At 50.3% G+C, this 20,272-nt stretch overlaps 1 protein-coding gene across 2 annotated transcripts in view; it reads left to right on the plus strand.

Annotated features, from left to right (window-relative positions):
• ABCC1 (ATP binding cassette subfamily C member 1 (ABCC1 blood group)) overlaps nucleotides 1-20,272 on the plus strand; it is a 130,124-nt gene that overhangs the window by 74,153 nt on the left and 35,699 nt on the right. For both annotated transcript variants that reach the window (XM_088017386.1, XM_028117448.2), the window contains exons 11-17: nucleotides 803-895; nucleotides 2,536-2,739; nucleotides 9,719-9,865; nucleotides 11,501-11,588; nucleotides 14,310-14,385; nucleotides 16,517-16,643; nucleotides 19,347-19,523. In XM_088017386.1, coding sequence (XP_087873512.1) covers nucleotides 803-895; nucleotides 2,536-2,739; nucleotides 9,719-9,865; nucleotides 11,501-11,588; nucleotides 14,310-14,385; nucleotides 16,517-16,643; nucleotides 19,347-19,523 — 912 coding nt within the window. The remainder of the gene's footprint in view (nucleotides 1-802; nucleotides 896-2,535; nucleotides 2,740-9,718; nucleotides 9,866-11,500; nucleotides 11,589-14,309; nucleotides 14,386-16,516; nucleotides 16,644-19,346; nucleotides 19,524-20,272) is intronic.

The following is a 20,272-nucleotide window of genomic DNA, read 5'->3' on the forward strand; positions in this document are numbered from 1 at the left end:
AGGCCCAGTGAACCACTCCTACCAGTTCTGAGAATGGTGGGAGCCCTCCCTAAATCCAAGCTCCCAGATGCCAGCCAAGGGCCAAACTTGTAAGCAGGCCTTCAAACAAGATAAACTGTCAGGCTGGCTGTGTTAACTCTTTTCTATTCAATGCCTTATTACTTTTCTGAAGTTCTTTTTAAAAAAAAAATTTCAGAGAAAGCACGAGAGCAGGGGGAGGGGCAAAGGGGGAGAGAGACAAGCAGACTCCCTGCTGAGTGGGGAGCCCCACACAGGGCTTGATCCTAGGACCCCGAGATCATGACCTGAGCTGAAATCAAGAGTTGGAGGCTCAACTGACTGAGCCACCCAAGCGGCCCACCTTTCTAAAGTTCTAATTTCCGAAACTCACCTGGCCCCTTCGTGTTTTTGTTTTTTTTTTTAAAGATTTTATTTATTGATTGGAGAGAGAGTGAGAGAAAGAGAGCCCAAGAGGGGGTAGGGTCAGAGGGAGAAGCAGACTCCCTGCTGAGCAGGGAGCCCGATGCGGGACTCGATCCCGGCACTCCGGGATCATGACCTGAGCCGAAGGCAGTCTCTTAACCAACTGAGCCACCCAGGCGCCCTGCCCCTTCATGTTCTTAAAAGGGTTGTGGGACCCCAAGAGATGCTCACGAATAAATCCGAATATTCTTAACAGCCTGTCACCGTGTAAGGGTGATACAGCTGCCATGAAGGCGATCAGCCAGGTCTGCAGGATCGGCTGGGGTGGCTCAGCCAGGGAAGCCCCCTTTTGAAGGCCTCTGTTCTCTTTCTTCCCTAGAACCTGGGTCCATCCGTCCTGGCCGGGGTGGCTGTGATGATCCTCATGGTTCCCCTCAATGCTGTGATGGCCATGAAGACCAAGACCTACCAGGTAAGGTGTCTGTCTCCTTAGGGCTCCAAGCTGGGCTCTTGTCGAGGCCTTTCCATTTGGGTTTTAGCTAAGTTCTTTCTGCGCAGGCCCCAGAGGTTCTCCGCCCTGCATGCCTGTTGGAATCCCCTGAGGAGCTTTCCTAAATGCTGATAACCTGGGCTCCATTTCTGGGATTCTGGTTCACTTCGTCTGGGCATCAGTTTTTAAAGCTTCCTGGGTGAGTCCGATGGACTGCCAAGGTTGAGAGTTCCTGAAATAGCTAGACCTCCTAGGCCAGCGACCAAAATCACATCTGTGAGCCTCTGAGAAATTCCTTATTTCTCACAGAATTCAGTCATTTATGTGTTTCCTGCGCATTTTCGAGAGTTGAGTAAAAATTACTCCCTGACTTTTTTCACCTCTTACGTTTTGCTAGGCATAGCGTTCAACTATTTTCAGAAGTGTTTTGTACTTCTTAAGTTTTTAAATAGCCAAGTAACAGAGCTCATGCCTTCTCCTCATAAAACATGTTCTGTTGATAGAAAAGAGTATAGATTAAAAGGGGATATCCCCTTCCCTATCGTCTCCATGTCAGTGAGCACGCTGAAGCAAACGCTTCTAGAACTTTCCGTGTATTTATAGAGAGATCTGATTTTACAGTTAGGTTTGGTGGACCTACGTGTGTTTCTTCGTGGTGTTACCACCATGTACATTTTTATAGGCATGGGCCCATTTGGCAGCCTGGTCTTATCATTTGACACCATGTCTCAGAGATCTTTCTGTATAATCTGACTTCATGCTCTTGAACTAGCACCAAATGGTTCATAACGGAGAGGTGCCAGAGTTTATTTCTCTGCTCCCCTGTTGATGGCTATTTATGATGTGCCTGTGGAATTGCAAATGAGAGCACTTAGCCGCACTGAAGATGCAGGAGGGGAGATGAGTCCCAGGGCGTGGGCCTCTTGGAACGAGGCCTCAGCAGGTACAGGTGGGAGGAGGTTAGGCAAGGAAGGGGCCCTGTCACCTTTCATCCTCCTGATGCTATGTAGGCTTCCCTGAGTGGCTCGCTTTTGAAACATCATCAGTCTCTGGCTTCGATCTGATGGGACTTAAAAAGCATCCTCATCCGTGACCAGGAATGACCAGAGCCCTCAGTGATAGGGTTCTTGTGAGCATGAGGTAGCTAGATGTGTGTCCAATGCTTTAGAAAAGTGCTCGGCATCTGGAAAGTGCTAGATGCTGTCTAACGGGCAGTATGGCTCAGTAAAGAAACTAAGAAAACGGAGCGGGGAAGAAAAAAAACAAAAAAATCCCCAGCATGGTTACCTGTCTTGTGTTTGGGTCAGTAGAGTAGGGTCCCTGCCCCCCTTCCCTGGACACCTGCAGGGCTGTTCTTGTTTCTACTTCTCAAATCTAAATTTAATAGGTGTCTCCACATCTCATTTAACGTGACCCAAAGCAGGTTTTTTCTCGTGGTAAAAGGGTCCTTGGTGCTCTCAGGGTCAAGGGGAGGAGGGTTCATAGGGATTTCAGGGTTGGCTTTCCCACCCTTTGGAGAGCCCCCCTTTCCGATGGGGATGTTGTGTGCGGGCCTGCTGCCAGGGCCGGAAGTGGGTCGTCCCCCCCCCCCGCTGTGGTGTTGACTGTTCTTGTCTCTGAAGGTGGCGCACATGAAGAGCAAAGACAATCGGATTAAGCTGATGAACGAGATTCTCAATGGGATCAAAGTGCTCAAGCTTTATGCCTGGGAACTGGCCTTCAAAGACAAGGTGCTGGCCATCAGGCAGGAGGAGCTGAAGGTGCTCAAGAAATCGGCCTACCTGGCAGCTGTGGGAACCTTCACCTGGGTCTGCACACCTTTCCTGGTGAGTGAAGCCACGTTCACCCTGGCCTACCTCATTGGGGGTTTTGGTGTGTTTTCATACCTGAATATGTTCAAAAGGTCACAAGTTCAGCAAGGCCTTCTCCTTTGAAAAATGGCCACCCACCCCCCTCTCCCACTTTATTTTATTCACAGTACTTAGCAGCTTCCAGCCCAGGGATACTCACAAGTAGCCAGTTCCAGGAACTGCTTGTTTATAGGTTCACAATGAGATAGGAAATTTGTTCCAGAAGGTCAAGCAGGTCCCTCTGCTTCCTTCATGGAGAAAGTCTTGGTAAGAAAAACACGCCAGCAGAACTAAACTCTGCTCTTGGTGCCGTAGTTGAGTGACATTACGGTGTCACCTTCTGATCTGTTGCCGACCGGTCACAAGGCAGGGATTTGGCCATTGCCAAACACACTCTGAAATGTATTTTCTGTCTGTCTGTCTCCACTAGAAAGGCATCTCCAGGAAGGCAGGGATTTTGTCTTCTCTGTTCACTGCCATACCCTCAGTGCCTAAAACAGTGCATAGTAGGTGCTCAACAAATACTTGTCATTCGTTGTAAAAAAAAAAAAATTGAAACCATATAGAAAGTCATCAAATGAAAAGTATATTGTCTTCCCTTCCGTCTGTCCCTTTCCTCTAAAGTGTTTGAGAAACACTGGTAAAAACCAGAAGTGAGCGAACTTTGTCTCCCAAGGACCAACTAGTGAACATTGTAGACGTTCTGGGCCATACGCTCTGTTTTGCATCTCCTCGTTCCTGCCAGTGTGGCCGTACCTAATACACACGTGAATGGGTGTGGCTCCATTCCTGTAAAAATTTCTCTATAGATACTGAAATTTGAATTTCATATAAGCTTCCTGTGTCATAAAATACTGATTTTTAAAAAAAAATACCTACTTACGTAAAAGTATGCTAAGCCTACGGGCCGGACATCACCAGGTGTGGACACCTGGCTTAGAGGTGGGGTGCCTGCTGAACTTGGCTGCCAGCTCACAGAGTGACCTGAGGCCGGTCAGTCCACCTTCCTGCCTCTGGGTTCTCGTGTATGGAACATGGAAGGGTTGGGCCACGGGCGTGTCATATAGGCCCCTGCCTGCCCCCCACTCCCGTGCCTGCACTAGACATCCACAACCTGCCGTGGGGTTCTCTGCCACTGAGTTCTGTTCAAGCCACCCTCACGGTGACGCCTGTCAGCTGACTGGAGCTGGTACATGAAGTGACATCTTTTAGCAGGTCTGGGACTCTTGAGTTCTCTTAGATTCTTTCCGGCTCACATACCCCAGTGTTCGGGGCTAGAAGGTTCCGCCAGCTCGTTCTCTGAGAACACTCTGGTCTCCCCAACTTTCCCCAGATCTCTGATGGCTTTCTTTGATTTTTAGAAGTAAAAAGTATCAGAAGACTGGATGGTAGTTATGTAGAGTGTTCATTTGATTATTTTCCTCTAAACTGTTAAATAGTCTCAGTGTGTTTAGAACTGTTAACTATTCTCCTTTGTATGTGTGATACATTTTATTTTAAAAATAATGATGCATTCCCGTGGTAAAACTAGTTAAAGCTATACCAAAGGGTCTAGGATGGGGTTTTTCTACCTTGGCACTTTTGCCATTTGGGACCCGATAATTCTTTGTTTCTTTGTTGGCGGGGTTGCTGTCCTGTGCATTGTAGGGTGTTCAGCAGACTCTCTGGACTCAACCCAACAGAGGCCAAGTGGCACCTCTCCCCCGCCCCCCACGCCTCCCCAGTTGGGACAATCAGAAGTGTCTCCAGACATTACCAGGTGTCCCTCCAGTTGAGAACCGCAGGTCTGTCTTCGTCCTCAGACTTTTGTCACCTAGCTTCTCTCTCTCTACCCGTTTCTTCGTATTTCCAGGGAAAGCCTGCACATTCAGCAGCGTAACAGTGACTATCCATCATCAATGTAACTAAACTTACGTATCTGTTTTTACTTTGACGCACATGATGGCAAGTCATACAGAAGTCCGAAGCATTTTGGAATTGCATTTTTTTTTAATAGGAAGAGCTCTGCAGCCAGAGGGAGAAAGTGACAGGGTTTAATACTTGGGTTGTATTACACTTGGAGTGGGGGGACCTTTTCCCATAACCCCTGGCTCTGCACATTGGGTCCTCTGACTGAGTGTCCAGTTTCTAGCTTGTCACCTGAATGTGCTGGCCCTTCAGTTAACATCTCCTGCCCCGGTCTCCATTAGGAGGCTGTGGCAAGAGATGCCTAAGAGCGTGACAGGCTTTTCTTGACCTTGAATTTGCCACTCAGTATGGGGGGAGGGGAGGGCAGGGTCAACGGGCGTCCAGAGATGGAGTTTGTTAAGCTGTTTTGGCATGAAACAGATGAGCCTGGGTGTCACTTGGGGACCTTGGCCCTGGCCGAGACACCGAAGCCTCTGACTACATTAGGATAAAATATGTAGCCTTTGATTCCCTTGAAAGGTGTTTGCATGTTCTTTCCACTGGCGAATTCCTGCGCTTCAAGGATGATGAGGTGTTTACCCACCGGTAGGTGTGATGGAAGACAGGCCTGGGGAGGTCAGACAAGAGTGGGGATGCCATTTTGGTGGGATTGATGGCATTGTTTTTCTGAAATACAGAGCCTGGCATCTATCATGTACACTTAATGCACTTTCCTAAAATAGTATCCCCAGGCAGCCGTCAATATTTATAGCATTTTGAGTCTTGGAAGATTTGCGAGCTTTTCGTCTTCTACTTACCCTTATTGCCCTTTGTTAGGATAATTATTCCATATGGTAAATATCCATTGTGTACTTCTCTGCTGATCAGATCGTATGTGGACCTTATCTTTTTTTTCGCTTGTATTCCTAGAACAGGGCACTTGGCAAATGGTGCCCATTCAATAAATTTTAATCTAGGGGAATAACTGAATGAGTAAAAGATTTGAATAAACTGTGTTAATCAGGAACTGTGTTGCAGTTGGCAGAAACCTCACTCAAATTGACTAGATTAAAAAAAAGAAAGTGGGATTTTTGAGTCACAAAACTGAAAAGTAGGAAATTGCTGGTTTTGAGCATGACTGGGATTTCAGGCATGGCTGGATCCAGGTGTTCCAGAGGGAATGAAACCCCCCCCCCCCCCCCGGTCTCTCAGCTCTGCATTCTCCATGGTGTTTTCTTTTGTCAGGGAGCTGCTCACCATATAATTACAGTTCATTCTGTCACCTGGGGAGAGGGCCCATTAGTCCATTTTCCCATTAGTCTCTACAAAGCTGTGGGATTGGATCTCACTGTGGCATTGCTGTTGGCCACATGCTTATCCCTGAATCACTGGGGCCAAGGAGATGGGATGCTTGGATTGACAAGGGTTGTGTGGCTTCTGTGGGAGCTTGGGGTGGGGCATAAGCAATTCCTCTATGGCTGAAGCTCATAGGCTGAGATTGGGAAGGCTTCTGTCACCCAAAAGAAAATTGGAATATTGTTACCAGAAACAGGAATGGATGTTGAGCAGACTGAACAAACAGATGTCCACACAAAGAGACATCAGGGTTTTTAGGAGTTGGGCTGGAGTAGATGGTTCATTTCTTTGCTGCATTTCTCACCATGGAGGCGCTCTTAGCTCTTGGGATGGGACACTTGTTCTTCATTGTTTGCAAAAACTCGTCACATCCTTGACTCTCACCCATCGTGAGGCTGTGGCGAACCCCAGCCCCGCATTTGCCTACAGCCCCAGTCTTTTGGCTGACCCCACTCACCTCCACCCACGTCCAAATACCCCCTGTTGAAGAGAACTCACTCAGTACCTGTTTCCCCTAGACCGTGAGTCTCAGGAACGCCAAGCCTGCCTTACTGCTCAGCGCACGGTGCTGGTACACAGTAGGTGCTCAGTTAACCTTTGATGAAGAATGGCCTGCACTTCCTGGAGAAGCCAGGGCTGTGGAACTGATGGGCCACGTGCTTTGTGTTGCCAGCCGCCGTCCCGATGATGGCGCTCGGGGGCCTGGTGTGTTCTGGTGGCGAGTTGCCTGAGGCCTGGTTTTCCCCACTGCTGAGGAGACGCCTCTGAGTGTATGCTCTTCTGCCCCCAGGCACATCCAGCCCTACCCACCCATCTGTTCATCTGTCCATCTGTCCATCCATCCACAAACATTTACTGAGTATCTGGCCACGATCCAGTGGCCTCATGATGGAGTGGTCATTCATTCTAATCGGGAGAGACAGGTGATCCACAGTAGACATAATAAATATGCCGTATAGCATACTAAACGGTCGTAAGTGCTAGGGAAAAGAAAAAGATTCGGGCCACGGTGATAGGGAGGGCTTGCAGTTTTAAATAGGGTGGTTGAAGGCCTCACTGAGGAGGTGACACTTGAGTAAAGGCCCAGTGGAGGGGCGGGCTTCCACCAGGGAGTGGGAGGAGTACGTGCAAAGACCCTGTGGCAGGACAGTGCCTGCCTCATAGAGGGAATAACCGTGGAGGCCGGTGGGGCTGGAATAGAAGGAGCTGGGGGGGAGAATGGTAGGAGAGGAGGTCAGGCAAGTTACAGGGAAGGGATTTTACAAACCAGGTAGGCCCTGGGCCTGGGGTCAAGACTTTGGCTTCTGTACGAAGTGAAATGGACTGACTTTAGAGAGGTGGGTTTTTTTGTTCTTACTCTTTACCGAGCTATAATTTATCATTTTAAGGTGTATAACCCAGTGGTGTTTAATATATTCACAAGGTTCTGCAACCATCAACACTATCTAATTTCAGAACATTCCCATCATCCCAAAAGGAAGCCTTCTGGTCATTGATGGTCACTCCCCATTCCCCCAGCCTGGGCACACACTCATCTGCTTTCTGTCCCTGTGGATTGGCCTGTTCTGAACGTATCATATCAATCGGACTCACACAATACATGGTTTTTTTGTGTGTTCTGGCTTCTCTCTCACTGAGCATCATGTTTTCAAGGGTCATCCGTGTCATAGCTGGTGTCCGTGCTGCACTTCTTTCTATGGCTGAATACTGTTCCTTTGTGTGGATGTATTGGGGGTGTTCTGAGTAAGAACATTTTTAGATGAGGGCGCCTGGATGGCTCAGTCGTTAAGCGTCTGCCTTCAGCTCAGGTCATGATCCCAGAGTCCTGGGATTGAGCCCCACATCGGGCTCCCTGCTCAGCCGGGAGTCTGCTTCTCCCTCTTCCACTCCCCCTGCTTGTGTTCCCCTTCTCGCTGTCTCTCTCTCTGTCAAAAAATAAATAAAATCTTAAAAAAAAAAAAAAGAGAACATCTTTAGATGAGAGGCTGGTGCGTCATCCAGCTTGTTAATGTCAGAACCAGAAAGGAACCAGCTGTACTCCACAGCGCCTTGGTCTTGGGACCCAGTTAATAGATTCTTTGGAAGAATGGACCAAGGAGTTTGGACTGAGTCCTGTAGTCAGAAATAAAGACAGCTGCTATATATTGCATTTTGCTGTGCCCCGGGCAGTGTGCTAAGCACTTTGCATGAGTCCCTGATTTCTTGCTGCCAACAGCCCTGTGAAGGTATATCCTGATTCGCATTTTGTAGATAGGAAAGCAGAGGCTTGCTTGGAGAGGGGAGGTGACGTGCCCAGGGTCATAGAGCTGACACACTGCAGAGCTGTTGATTTTAATTTTTAAGCTATGTTACCTTCCAGTAGGTAACAAGGAAATGAGGTGACTCTGACCCTGCAAATGCACTGGGCCACAGCCACACCGAAGGCAGGGCTCAGACACCAATATCCTGACTTCTGGACATGCTGCTCTGAGCTCAGAAAGGCAAGACCTGGGCAGTTTTGTTTTGATTTTTTTTTTTCCCCCTGCAGGGAAAGCCTTTAATGACTCTGGGATCCTGGGGCTAATGGGGTTAGGGGGCGGGGACTTGTGTGCGTCTGTCGTTGTCCAGATTTCTTCTGATAGCATGTTCTGGGTGATCTTGCGGGACGCGTGTTGTTAGCCTCGCCTGGCGACACCTGGCACCTGCTGTCCCTAGCAATATAGGAGAGGCACGGGAGTCCGCCTGTTACTCTCCTGCCTCCCCCCCAAGCTGAGCAGTCCAACCCTGGATTATTGAGAGTGTCCTTCATTTTTCCTGGCAAGGGAGGAGAGGAGCTGCTCTCTCAAACATCCGAACCCAAATTCCGGTAGGCTGGGAGCCTGCGTAGTTAAGTCCCAGGAACCACCGCAGGGCTTAATGCAAGTCTGACTTGGTGAGGAAGGCAGTACCTTTGCCTGTTAGTTTTTGCTTGCCGTTTCTTTTTTTCTTTTAATGTTCCTTTCCTGGGGGTATAAAAATCATATATTCTGTGAGCTGGAAGGAATTTTAAATAGTGCCATTAACCATCCACTTCCACCCCCATTTCATGGATGAGACATGTGAGGCATGGGGAGAGGAGGTAACTTGCCCAAGGTGTTCCTGTGTGCCAGGGATTGTTCAAGGCCCTGAGGATACCGCTGTGTACAAAACCAAGTCCCTGCCTTTGCGGAGCTTCCGTTGTAGTGCAGGACACAGGCAGTCTATATGTACAGTACGGCGGTAAAAGGCCATGTTAGTTGCTGTGAAGAGAAATAAGCCAGGATAAAAGGAGAGAGAGCAAGAGCAGGGTTGTTTGGAGTGGAGATGTAGGGCAGCCACTCCGAGGGGTTAGAGGGAGGAACCAGGCCACCGTCCAGATGGGAAGGTTGTTTCAGGCAGGGGCAAAGGCCCAGAGGTGGGATTACACTGGGTGGTGTTGAGGGATCCCCAGAATGTCCAGTGTCTGCACCAACCTTGGAGAATGTTGGTGCAGAGGCCAGCGACACCCGGTCGCTCATTTACCTGGTTCGTTCTTTGGGTGTTTAGTGAGTGTCTGCTGTGTGCTGGACGCTGCCTTAGGTGTTGCCCGCTGCCTCCAGCCACCTGTTGTGGGACAGGTTCGAACACACTGGAGGCTTGGCGGGGGGCATGCGGCTGCTCCTACGGTTGTGTCTGATGCAGGGACACAAGTCAGTGCTGGATGCTCTGCTTACAGGTGGCCCTGTCTACCTTTGCTGTCTACGTGACCATCGACAAGAACAACATCCTGGATGCCCAGAAAGCTTTTGTGTCCTTGGCCTTGTTCAACATCCTCCGATTTCCCCTGAATATTCTCCCCATGGTCATCAGCAGCATCGTGCAGGTACAGGCGGGGCTGGAGGGACCTGAGGGAGGGGTCCTCTGCAGACAGGAAGTAAAAGGGCACACAGGTCCCTCCTCCATACAGCTCGCTCTGCATTACCCGTCCCACTGTGCCCAGTTGGCTGGACGAGGCTCATATTGGTGGCTTTCTTGCTATTTTGGTCATGCCCCAAAGAAAGGAATACGTGTAACTTCTTGACAAGGAGCTCACACTTGAACGTACAGAACAAAGACTGCATGCAAGCAGGCTTTCCTGAGCTCCGTAAGGTTCTGAAATGTTCGTCCTGTCCCGTTCTGATGCAGTCTGTTCCACCCTACTCTAGCTCACTCTGCTTTTTCAACACTGCATCTCTTGACTTACTCAGCTGACTTCACAACCCACTGATAGGCCTCACCCCATCATTGGAAAAACCCCAACCTAGACCCCCCGGAAATCCTGAAGTCCACAGCAGTGACCCTGTAAGGTGAGGAAACTAGCCACTCGGTCACACTTTTACTCTCTGTGAAGCTCCTACACTTTCCAACTGGTGGTATTTTCTCATATTTTTCTCCCCAGCGTTTGGACGCATTCATACTGAGAACCTGATTTTCAGCCACACAGACAAATGAACCTTAAGATTTGGTTGTACAACTCTGCTTGTATGCTTTCATTAAAAAAATAAATAAGCAAATAAAATTCCTTTTGGTTATGAAAAAGTTCAAACGTACACAGACGTAGGGAGAGAACAAACAGTATAACAGCGAACTCCACATAGCGCTCACCCAGATTCGACGTTTTGCCGCACTTGGCTCATCGAATGCTTTTTCTGTCTCCCCCCCTCCACCCCGCTTCCTTTCTTCTTCCCTTGCTGAAGAATTTTTTCCTTCCTTCCTTCCCTCCCCCCTTTTTTTTTTGTTTTTAAGTACTCTCCCCATGCAACTTAGGGCTCAAACTCATCACCCCGAGATCAAGAGTCACATGCGCCACCAGTGGAGCCAGCCAGGCGCCCCTGGAGAATTTTAAAGCAAATCCCAGACCTCTTGACATTTCACCCATAAATACTTCAGCGTGCATTTCTTCGCTGTTGTTTTGCGGGGTTTTTTTTTTTTCTCAGTTTATGTTTATGAGAGAGAATCGATATGTAACATTGTGTAAATTTAAGGTATCCAACGTGTGTGGCCAAAGAATGACCACAGGAGTGTCAGCTAATGCCTCTCACATCACGTGATTTTTGTTTCCTTTTTCTTTTGGGAACCGTGAAGATGCTATCTCTTAGCCAGCTCGCAGCGTGTTGATCGTAATCACCCTGCAGTAGATCTCCAGGACTTCTTTCTCCCCTGGTTGCAAGCTTGTACCCTTACATAGGGCCCCTACGTTTGGTTATTGTTTCTGAAGTCCCTTGTCATCTAGGACAATCCCCCTACCCTCTTTTTTTAATACCTGTGGTGGGCTTTGAAAGGAGAACAAACAAGAACCAAAACCTGTTCCGGTTCTCCTTCTGAGGCACACTCTTCTAGGAAACACAGACCCGCCAGAGATGAGGGAGGATGTGGGCTCCTCGACACCCAGGGGAAACCACCGAAAGTTAGTCTTGGTCTGTTTTTTTGCAAAAATACTTTTAATAATAACTGCACCTTGCGATTGCTTTCTGTGTAGGCGAGTGTCTCCCTCAAACGCCTCAGGATCTTTCTGTCTCACGAGGAGCTGGAGCCTGACAGCATCGAGCGAAGGCCCATCAAAGACGGTGTGTGCGTCGGGTCCGTCTGTGCCATGAAGGTTCCCCTTGGGTTTGGCTTTGAGGCCCCAGGGAACAGGAGCCCTGCAGCGCCGGAGGGGGGGGGGGCGGCGTCGGGCCTTATCTTGCACATCCCAGGCGGGTGAACTTCAACTTCTATTTTCTTGGTGCTTTCCCACTGAGAGGCAGCCGGCGGATGAGGCCTCCCACCAAGGGGCCCGTTCCGGGGCTCAGATCTTGACTCTGTTCTGGGCAGATGGGCAGGCACAACAAGGGCGTTGGAGACTGACCAGCTCCAACCCAGCAGCTCTGTGTGCTTGGGAGGGTCACTTGCCCGTTCTGAGCCTCAGTTTCCCTATCTGGGTAATGGGAATGAAGGTGCCTTTCTTTGTCAGGGTGTTATGTGGATTTTTATTGGTAGGCTGCTTTCTTTTGTAGCTTATTAATTTGTCCTTTCCCAGTCAACCTCCCCGAGTGGGGATCTTATTCCCAATTATGTCTCCAAGCACTTGATAGTAAATATTAATGCATGACCAGCAGTGACTACTTTTCACTTAAACAACACTCCCGTCATGCATGTTGTGTTTTAAGGACGTCCATGCTCAGCATAGCGCACAGAGGGGCTGTGGAAACCCCCTGCTTTACAGATGGGGAAACCGGCCTAAGTCACTTGCCTGAGATCGCACAACTAATAAGAAGCAGAGGCAGGATTCACACCCACAGCCAGTTACTGGGATCTGCTCTTACCCACTGTACAGTGTTGCCCTATGGAGATTGAGCACCTACTATGCACCTAGCCCCACAATGTATGGGGTGCATCTCGTTCTTACCGGTCCTGCTTTACCGACGAGGACAGTAAGGCCCAGAGAAGTTAAGTAACTTGCCCAAGGCTGTTTGGCTAGGCAGTGGCCGCACGGGGGTTGGAGAGCCCAGTAGATACGGTCAGAGGAGCGAATGTGTGTGTTGTATGCACTGGTTAAAAGGTCTGAGCAGTGCCTGGTACCTAGTGGGCTTTCAGATCTCCCTGGTGGTGTGTCCAACATTGAGCGCAGTGCCTGCCCCTTAGATGTGGTGGCTGTGGCTTCCCTAGTGTGAGAGAGAAGGGGTCTGGGACGTTGTCAGCTCAACCCTCGAGGGACAGTTCCTCAGCCTTGGCGTTGCTGACACTGGAGACCCGAGCGTTCTTTGCCTGGGGGGACCATCCCAAGCATTAGAGGATGCTGAGCAGCATGCATGGCCTCGGCCCCCTAGATCCCGGTAGTACCCACCCTGATTTTGAAAAACCAAAACTGTCTCCAGACATGATGTCCCTTTGGCGGGGGGGGGGGGACAAAGTTGCCCCCAGTTGAGAACCCCTACTCACGGGATGCTGGAATCTTCTTCCCAACCTCCCTGGCCTTTGATCATCGGTTTGTGCCATCCCGAGGACCTAGTCTCCCCCACTACCCTGTAGATTTTCTGGTGCCGTTTCCTCCTGGGTCACATTTCTTTGCATAACACAGGACTGACATTTGGGGCAGCCCATGGAGGTTTCAGGTTCCTGCAGCTGTTCCCAGCTCCCTGCCAGGTGTCCTATTAGAAAACCCTCAGGCCTTCTGCTGCGGTCCAGGCCTCAGCACCCCCTTCCTAGGCTGGTTGACTTTTTGAGATGTTTATCCACACTCCATGGGTGTCAGATGGGGCCACCTTGGCAGCTCCCGGTCACGTGTGGTGGTTTTCTAGCTTGTCTGACTCAAGTGGCTTTCCTTAAAGTACTTAAATAGCACCTTCCCATTTCCTCCTTGTTCTGTCTCCCAAGGGGGCGGGGGATGGGGCCCGGGTGAAGGAGGGAAGGTCAGGTTAACCAGTAACTGCCTCTTGCTACGGGTTTTTGTTTCTTTGGTGTGCAGGGGAATTTCTGTCTTTCTTTGAGAGCTTAAAAACACGCTCGTCTTATCTCTAGGTGGTTTTAAGGAGGCTAATAATGAAGAGTCAGAACGTTTTTTTAAGTGAGGGGCATGACGTCAAAGGACAGGAAGGGGAGGGAAAGTAAATGAAGACAGCGGGGCCGGGAGCTTAGAATTGGGCGCCGCTGTTGGACGTAGAAAGCCGGCTTTGTCTTACTGTTCTTCCCTCCCCTGATGCCCCACATCCGGTTGCATAGCCTGCTTTTTCACAGTGTATGTGACTGGTTTTTCGGAAAGATTGACCTGCTGTGATGTGAGCAGGGCGGGAGAGGGGATGCAGAGAGAGGCGTTAGGAGACAGCCCTACGATCCAGGTGCTTTGACCTAGGACCCCACCTTGAACATAAAGGGAGGGCTGAGGGGGTGGTGAGGGCCAACGGCCAACGGCGGCCTGATGCAGAGAACTGCTTGTTCCCCGTTGCCCTTGCCTTCTGCTCAGTCCCCCAGCCGGAGCTGCCCGATCCTCCCAAGATGAGGTGAGGGAGACCCTGGAGCCTTGAGTAAACCCCAAGGGGTTCCCCCCACCTCTGCCAGATGGGCGTCTGGATAGCGCGACCTCCTGGCATTCAGGGCAGAACCCTGTTGTGGTTTCTGTCTGCTTTGTGGGTCTGGTTGGGGTTCTTCAGAAACGAGGAGTGATGTAACGAGATAATGCCCTGGTGCAAGTGTCTAGCATCTGGCATTGAACTAACAAACATTAGGAAAAAAAAAAAAGTGAGAGCCTGCTGACGCTCAATCTCGGGACTTCCGCCTTTGCCTGACATGTTGTTGCTGGTGCTTTTCAGGCGGGGGCGCAAACAGCATCACTGTGAAGAACGCCACGTTCACGTGGGCCAGGAGCGACCCTCCGACGCTAAGTGGGTAAGCCTGCATGTGGAGAGAGCCACGAGGCGCTGGTCAAATGTGGGTGTGAATGCCAGCCACACTCCAGCTCAGTGACACTGAATAGGCCACCTTGCCTTTCTGAGCCTCAGTTTACCCATCTGGGAAACAGGTCCAGTCATACCTGTTTGGGCTGCAGGAAGGAGCAGGTGAGAGTTGGCTGGCACAGAGGGTTCCCTTGGATTGTAAATGACAGAAACACTGCCCAGGTGGGCTTAGACAACAAACGGAAATTTTGGGGTTGCATCACTGAGATCCACTCAGGTACAGCGTGATCCAGGGACTCAGTGCCATCAGGATCCTCTCCATCTTATCTTTTTTCAGTTTCCCTCTGTGCTGCTTCCTTCTCGAGCTGCCTCTCCCTTCATGATGGCAAATAGCCTCCATCAGCCGGGAGTGTACCTCTTACCTGGGCTGGAGACCCACCTGCCTCTTACTGGTTCACATTGGGTCATGTGCCCCTCCCTGAGCCAATCATGCGCCAGGAGAGACAGAGCACACGGATTGGCCAGGTTGGGGCTGAGGCAGTGGTGCTGCAGGTGGTGGCAGACAGGCCTGGGTCAGCTGAAAGGAATTCTTATCAGCAGGGATTTGCTGTCAGGATGGAATCGCTCTTCTCCATCCCTTCCAAGGTCCCCAGCTGCCTAAGTCACCCTTTCTTGCCATCTCCCCGTCTGGGACCCTCCCCACCCAGCCCTTATTTTCCCAAAGCACACAGTGTCCGGGGAGTTGAGCTGGTTGCCCAGGCCACTGGTCAAGTGCCTCTTACTCCTTTCTGAACTGGGGAGGCCTTGCTTGGTGGCTCTGTGAGGCTCCCCAGAGGAGTCCTCAAAACACAGGGCCAGAGGGACCTTTGCAGGGACCACATTTATCCCCCAAGCCCCTTAACAATTATCCCCTCACTGGGTGGCCACTTACTGCTGTGTATTAACTCAGGAAGTGGGGGTCGGGGGACAGACTCTCTAGAGAAAAGAATCTTTGTAACCCCTCCCTTGAAAACCCCCGGTGGGACTGCATGCTTGGGAAGTTCTTCCTTACGTCTCACTCAACTCCTGCCTGCTTCAGTTTTAGCTTTCCTCTCTCGTCTGTCTCTCTTGCCTTCTCGTTCTAGTCACCCACGCCCCCACTCCTGCCCTTGAACTCCCAAAGCCTTTCCCAATCCAAACCTTTCCTCAGCCTGTAACAGTATTTGATTCCCACCTGGACAGTCACAGGAGCTGCCTCACTGGGCTTCGTGTTCTGTTATGGCCCCATCGTCCGTTCCCCCCCTCAGCGCAGGAACGAAAGCGTAATCAGAGGGACCATGCAGCAGCTTCACAAGCACTAAACAGTGACCACAAACTCTAACAGCATTTCCACTAATAGGCTGAGTCATGATCGCATCCGCTGAAAAGCACAGCCAAGGAAGTGATCCCAGCAAGGCCCTGGGCTCGGGTGCCTGCCCCTCCCTGGGTGCGCGGAATGAGCCCCGACTTGGCAGCACGCGACGGCCCCCCGTCCTGAGACGGGCAGTCTCGCCGGCTGAGCGTTGAGCTTATTGTACTTGGTGCAGCGCCATCTGTGAGACCTGTTTCGCAGACTCAGTCACCCACGTCAGGCCCCCCTCCAGACCCCAAGGCTCCCATCCGCGAGGTGTGAGTGTCTTAGCACCGCCAGCTTTGGCCTCTTCGGGTGTGGCTGCTACCTGCCACCTCTTCAGGACTGGCCTTACGCCTCCCTGCCTCGTCCTTCCTTTTCCCTCAGAGTTCACGTTGAGGTGTCTGTCCCTCAGGGCACCTGCTTTGTTAATACTTCACTGTCTGGCTCCCTCACGGTGACCTGACCTCGCCCCCCCACCCCCCCAGGGGTCTCCCGCTGTCTCGGCTTCTCTGAGACACACACGTGTCAGGCGCATCCCAGCACCTACCTGGGGCCTCACACACCTCAGCCCACTGACACCGGCCACTGAGCTCAGCTTAGCGGGGGAAACGGCAGGAATAATTTCCAGACCTTCAGGGCTCGTAACAGCCCTGCCTTCCGCCCCTCTCCACTCGGGGGACATCCAGCTGCGGTGGGCCGCCATCTGTTCAGGTGAGGGCGTGGCTGAGGCAGAGCCCTTGTGTCATTTCAGCATCACGTTCTCCATTCCGGAAGGTTCCTTGGTGGCCGTCGTGGGCCAGGTGGGCTGTGGAAAGTCGTCTCTGCTCTCAGCACTCCTGGCCGAGATGGACAAGGTGGAGGGGCACGTGGCTATCAAGGTAGGACGAGGACCGGGCGGGTGGAGGGCTGCCGGGGCGCTGCTGGCCTCGGTGGGGGGGCGAGCGCGATGCTGTGTTTTGTTTCGAGACGGCCCCTGTGCAGGAAGCGAGAGGAGCGAGCAACTCCCTCCTCCTCTCCCATTCTCTCTACTCTTCTCTGGGCCCCCTGGAAGGCAAGAGTTGATGACCCTAATTTCCTGCTGTATCCCAGCACCGCGAATAGTGCCCAGCAAGTAGTAGGCGCTCAGTAAATACTGAGTAAACACATGGATGCTCCCTGGTCCACTCGCGGTCTCTCGTTCTCTCCCCCATCTATGGCCCTCTCTGTGCATCTCCTGGTCTCTCTTAAAGTGCCAGTCTTTTTGGCTTGTTCTTTCTGTACGTGGATCTCTCCGTGTATGTCTGTTTTATAAATGTAGCAAAACTAAAATTTTTTGTGTCTCTGGGATATTTTCTTGGAGAATTCTTTTTAAAGAGGACTTTTTAAATCTTGAGCATTCCTTGGATTCTTAATGTGGGATCAAAAGAAGGACTGCACTTTTTATTGGTTTTTAAATATACAGAGTACTTTGAACTAAGTTGGACTATTCCTCAGGAGAGAATTTAAAAGGCTGCTTTAGTCAATAGATGAGTCTCATTGGAAATCAAGAGCCTCGTTTTTGCATTTAGCTTATTCCCCATGAAGGAGTTCCCTGGTGTAGAAAGCTTGCCTCGAAGTTTTGTTAACACAGCATATGCTGGAGCATGGTCGACAGCAAACTCATCTTGCAGTTGTTTGGGGAATAGAGAGTTCTGGGCTCGAACAAGTTTGGGAGATACTGCAAACTCAGATTCCCTCCCTCTCGGAGACTTAAAATAAACATTAGTAAAGTAAAGGCTCTGAGAAGTCCTGCGAGGAGAAGAAAACTTACTTAACTTCGGTTAACCCAGTGTGTCCCAGACGTATTTGCCCATACTCTTCAGTATCTGTTCAACTATTTGCCTCCCCAGAAGTAATGTCTCCCGGAATCTTCTCTTGGGAATGCTGGTTTATGCAGCTGTTTTTAGAGCAAAATCCTTTGTTTGTATGAGGCCCTTTAGTGGGTATGCATTAGTAGAGAAATACATGTGGTTATTGTTGGATTTAAACTAATGACATTTAGCTGTTATTTTAAGAAATGTCCCATTACTGCTTTCAAGTACATGTCACTAAAGTAAGATTAATGAACAGTGAGACCTCGCTTGATGGGAAAAAACCTCCGAACCATCCACCTTGTGAGTTTCCACCCCTGCAGCACTATTGACCTTTCAGGCTGGATGATTTTCTGCTGTGGGGGGCTATGCTGTGCTTTGTAGGATGTTAAGTAGCATTCCTGGCCTCTATACACTAGATGCTGGTAACAACCTCCAGTTGTGACAACCAAGAGTGTCCAGACATTGTCAGATGTCCCCTGGAGAGCAGAATTGCCCCCCAGTTGAGAATTGCTGTTTTAAAGTCAAAAGCCTTTAAATTCAAAAACGATGGATCTAGAAGTGGCAGGAGGGTGCACTGAGTATTTGGTTGATGGGTTGACAGATTTCTAACTGGTTGTTTTGCCCTGCAAAGGAGCATGCTAGAAATGTGCTTAAAGTATTAATTTTTTCCAAATGTTTTTATTTGGTGGGGCTTGTGCACACCATGCCTGAATTCTCTCTGGGCTCTGTGGTGAGGCTTTGTGACCTTTTGGCCTCTTGTAAGTTAGGGTATTAGAGTCAGAAGTTCACTTATTTATCTGAGAGTGGAGATTAAGATGGGGGACACCTGGGTCCCACTCCCAACCTTGTCCCCCTAGAATTCCCTTAGGTAAGAATCTTCACTCTTGCCCTTCCAGTAAAGCCCACACTCCTCACCAGGACCCCTGGCCTGGTGTGAGCTGGCCCCTGCTCTCCTGCTCGTTCCTCCCCGTCTTCCCCTTCACACGATGTTCCAGTCATACTTGCCTTCCTGTTCCTTGGATGCGCCAGGTTCTTCTCGCCTCTGGACCTTTGCCCATGCTGTTCCCTCTGACTGGAATGTGCTTCCACCTCCTGTTTGTCACACCAGCGTATCCTCACCTGTCCATCCTTGTTTAGAACTTTCTTACTAAAATACACGAAACAGATGCCCTCACCCTAGCCCTTATTCTCGTCACATTCTTGGCACTTTATCACATGGAAATGAACACTAAACTCGAACCGGATGATTTTGATACTGAAGTCCTTGCTTACATTTCATCAAGGGAATGTCCCCAAGGAATCCTTCCCCGATGACCCAAACTAGGTCTCCCTCTTTAAAGGACTTCTTGAAGGACTCATATATTTTTGCCTCTTAGCATTTAGCATGACTGTAATGAAATAATTTTTTTAAAAATCATGTCAGGGACTTCTTATTCTTGAGAAGCTGGAGTTTTGTTTGCTGCTAGAGGCATTCAATGAATAGTTGGTAAACGCAAAGCTATAATCTCACCAATGTGGATTTCCACTCTTGAATTCCTGATGTTAGGGTCCCTGACTGACCTAGCGTGGGGTCTGATCCCAGCTCTGGCATCCAAGACTGTCGTGACTCAGTTTCCCCCCTGCTGAAACAATGGGTGTGATGAAAGTATCCTGGGAAGTAGGGCCCTCCTGGTAGGTGGGCTGGCTGGCTGGCTGGCGTCTTGTTAACCAAGGCTCTCTGTCTTGCTGCCTTCTGTACACGCCTCCTAGGGTTCAGTGGCCTACGTTCCGCAGCAGGCCTGGATTCAGAATGATTCCCTCCGAGAAAACATCCTTTTTGGCCGCCAGCTACAGGAACGGTATTATAAGACCGTCATCGAGGCCTGTGCCCTCCTCCCAGATCTGGAAATCCTGCCCAGTGGGGACCGGACAGAGATTGGTGAGAAGGTCAGTACGGCTGCAGCTTGGCCGCTGTATCAGCCACAGAATTCTGGGGCCAGATGTTAAACACTTAATCTCGCATTTGTGGGTGTGTGAGTTGACCGACGGTGGCTGTACCCACACTGGGCTCAGCTGGGCAGCCCTGCTCCACAGTGCAGACCCGCCCAGCTCTGTTCCAGGCTGTACGGTTGGCTAGGGTCTGCCCCACACACCTTCCTGCTGAAGGGACAGGAGCTCTGCAGGGGGAAGCTCTTCTCGTGGTGACAGCAGAAGCCCAGGAGAACAAGAACAAAACCCCCAAACCCCCCAGGTGATGTCCTGTAAAGCATATTGTCGTTTTCACTTGATTGAACTGAAAGATAAGGGACCAGGAAGTGCATGCTACCTTAGCAGTCACGTGACCTCAGAGTCACATGACAGGGCACTATACAAGGGGGAGAGGTATCCGTGAGTCAAAGGGCCACAGTCCCTTTCAAAACAAGGATAATAGTAAAAATAATGATACAGTAGTTCACGTTGTTCAGCATTAACTGTGTGCCAGGCCTTGTGATAAACATTTTATATGCATTCCATCCTTACAGCAAGGCCGTGAGATGGGATTTACTGTTATTTCCATTTCGTGGTTGAGGAGGAAGAGGCATAGAGGGGCTAAGTGACTTGCCCAAGCCTCTTCCCACCTCAGGGCCTTTGCATGTGCTTTTCCTCTGCCCGGCCAGCCTGTTCCAGCATCCCTGGTGGTTATCTGGTGTGTGCTT

Source organism: Eumetopias jubatus, unplaced genomic scaffold (genome assembly GCF_037043125.1).
Source record: "Eumetopias jubatus isolate StellerSeaLion01/CBP00866 unplaced genomic scaffold, mEumJub1_p1.0 scaffold_12, whole genome shotgun sequence".
NCBI classification, from domain to species: Eukaryota; Metazoa; Chordata; class Mammalia; order Carnivora; family Otariidae; genus Eumetopias; species Eumetopias jubatus.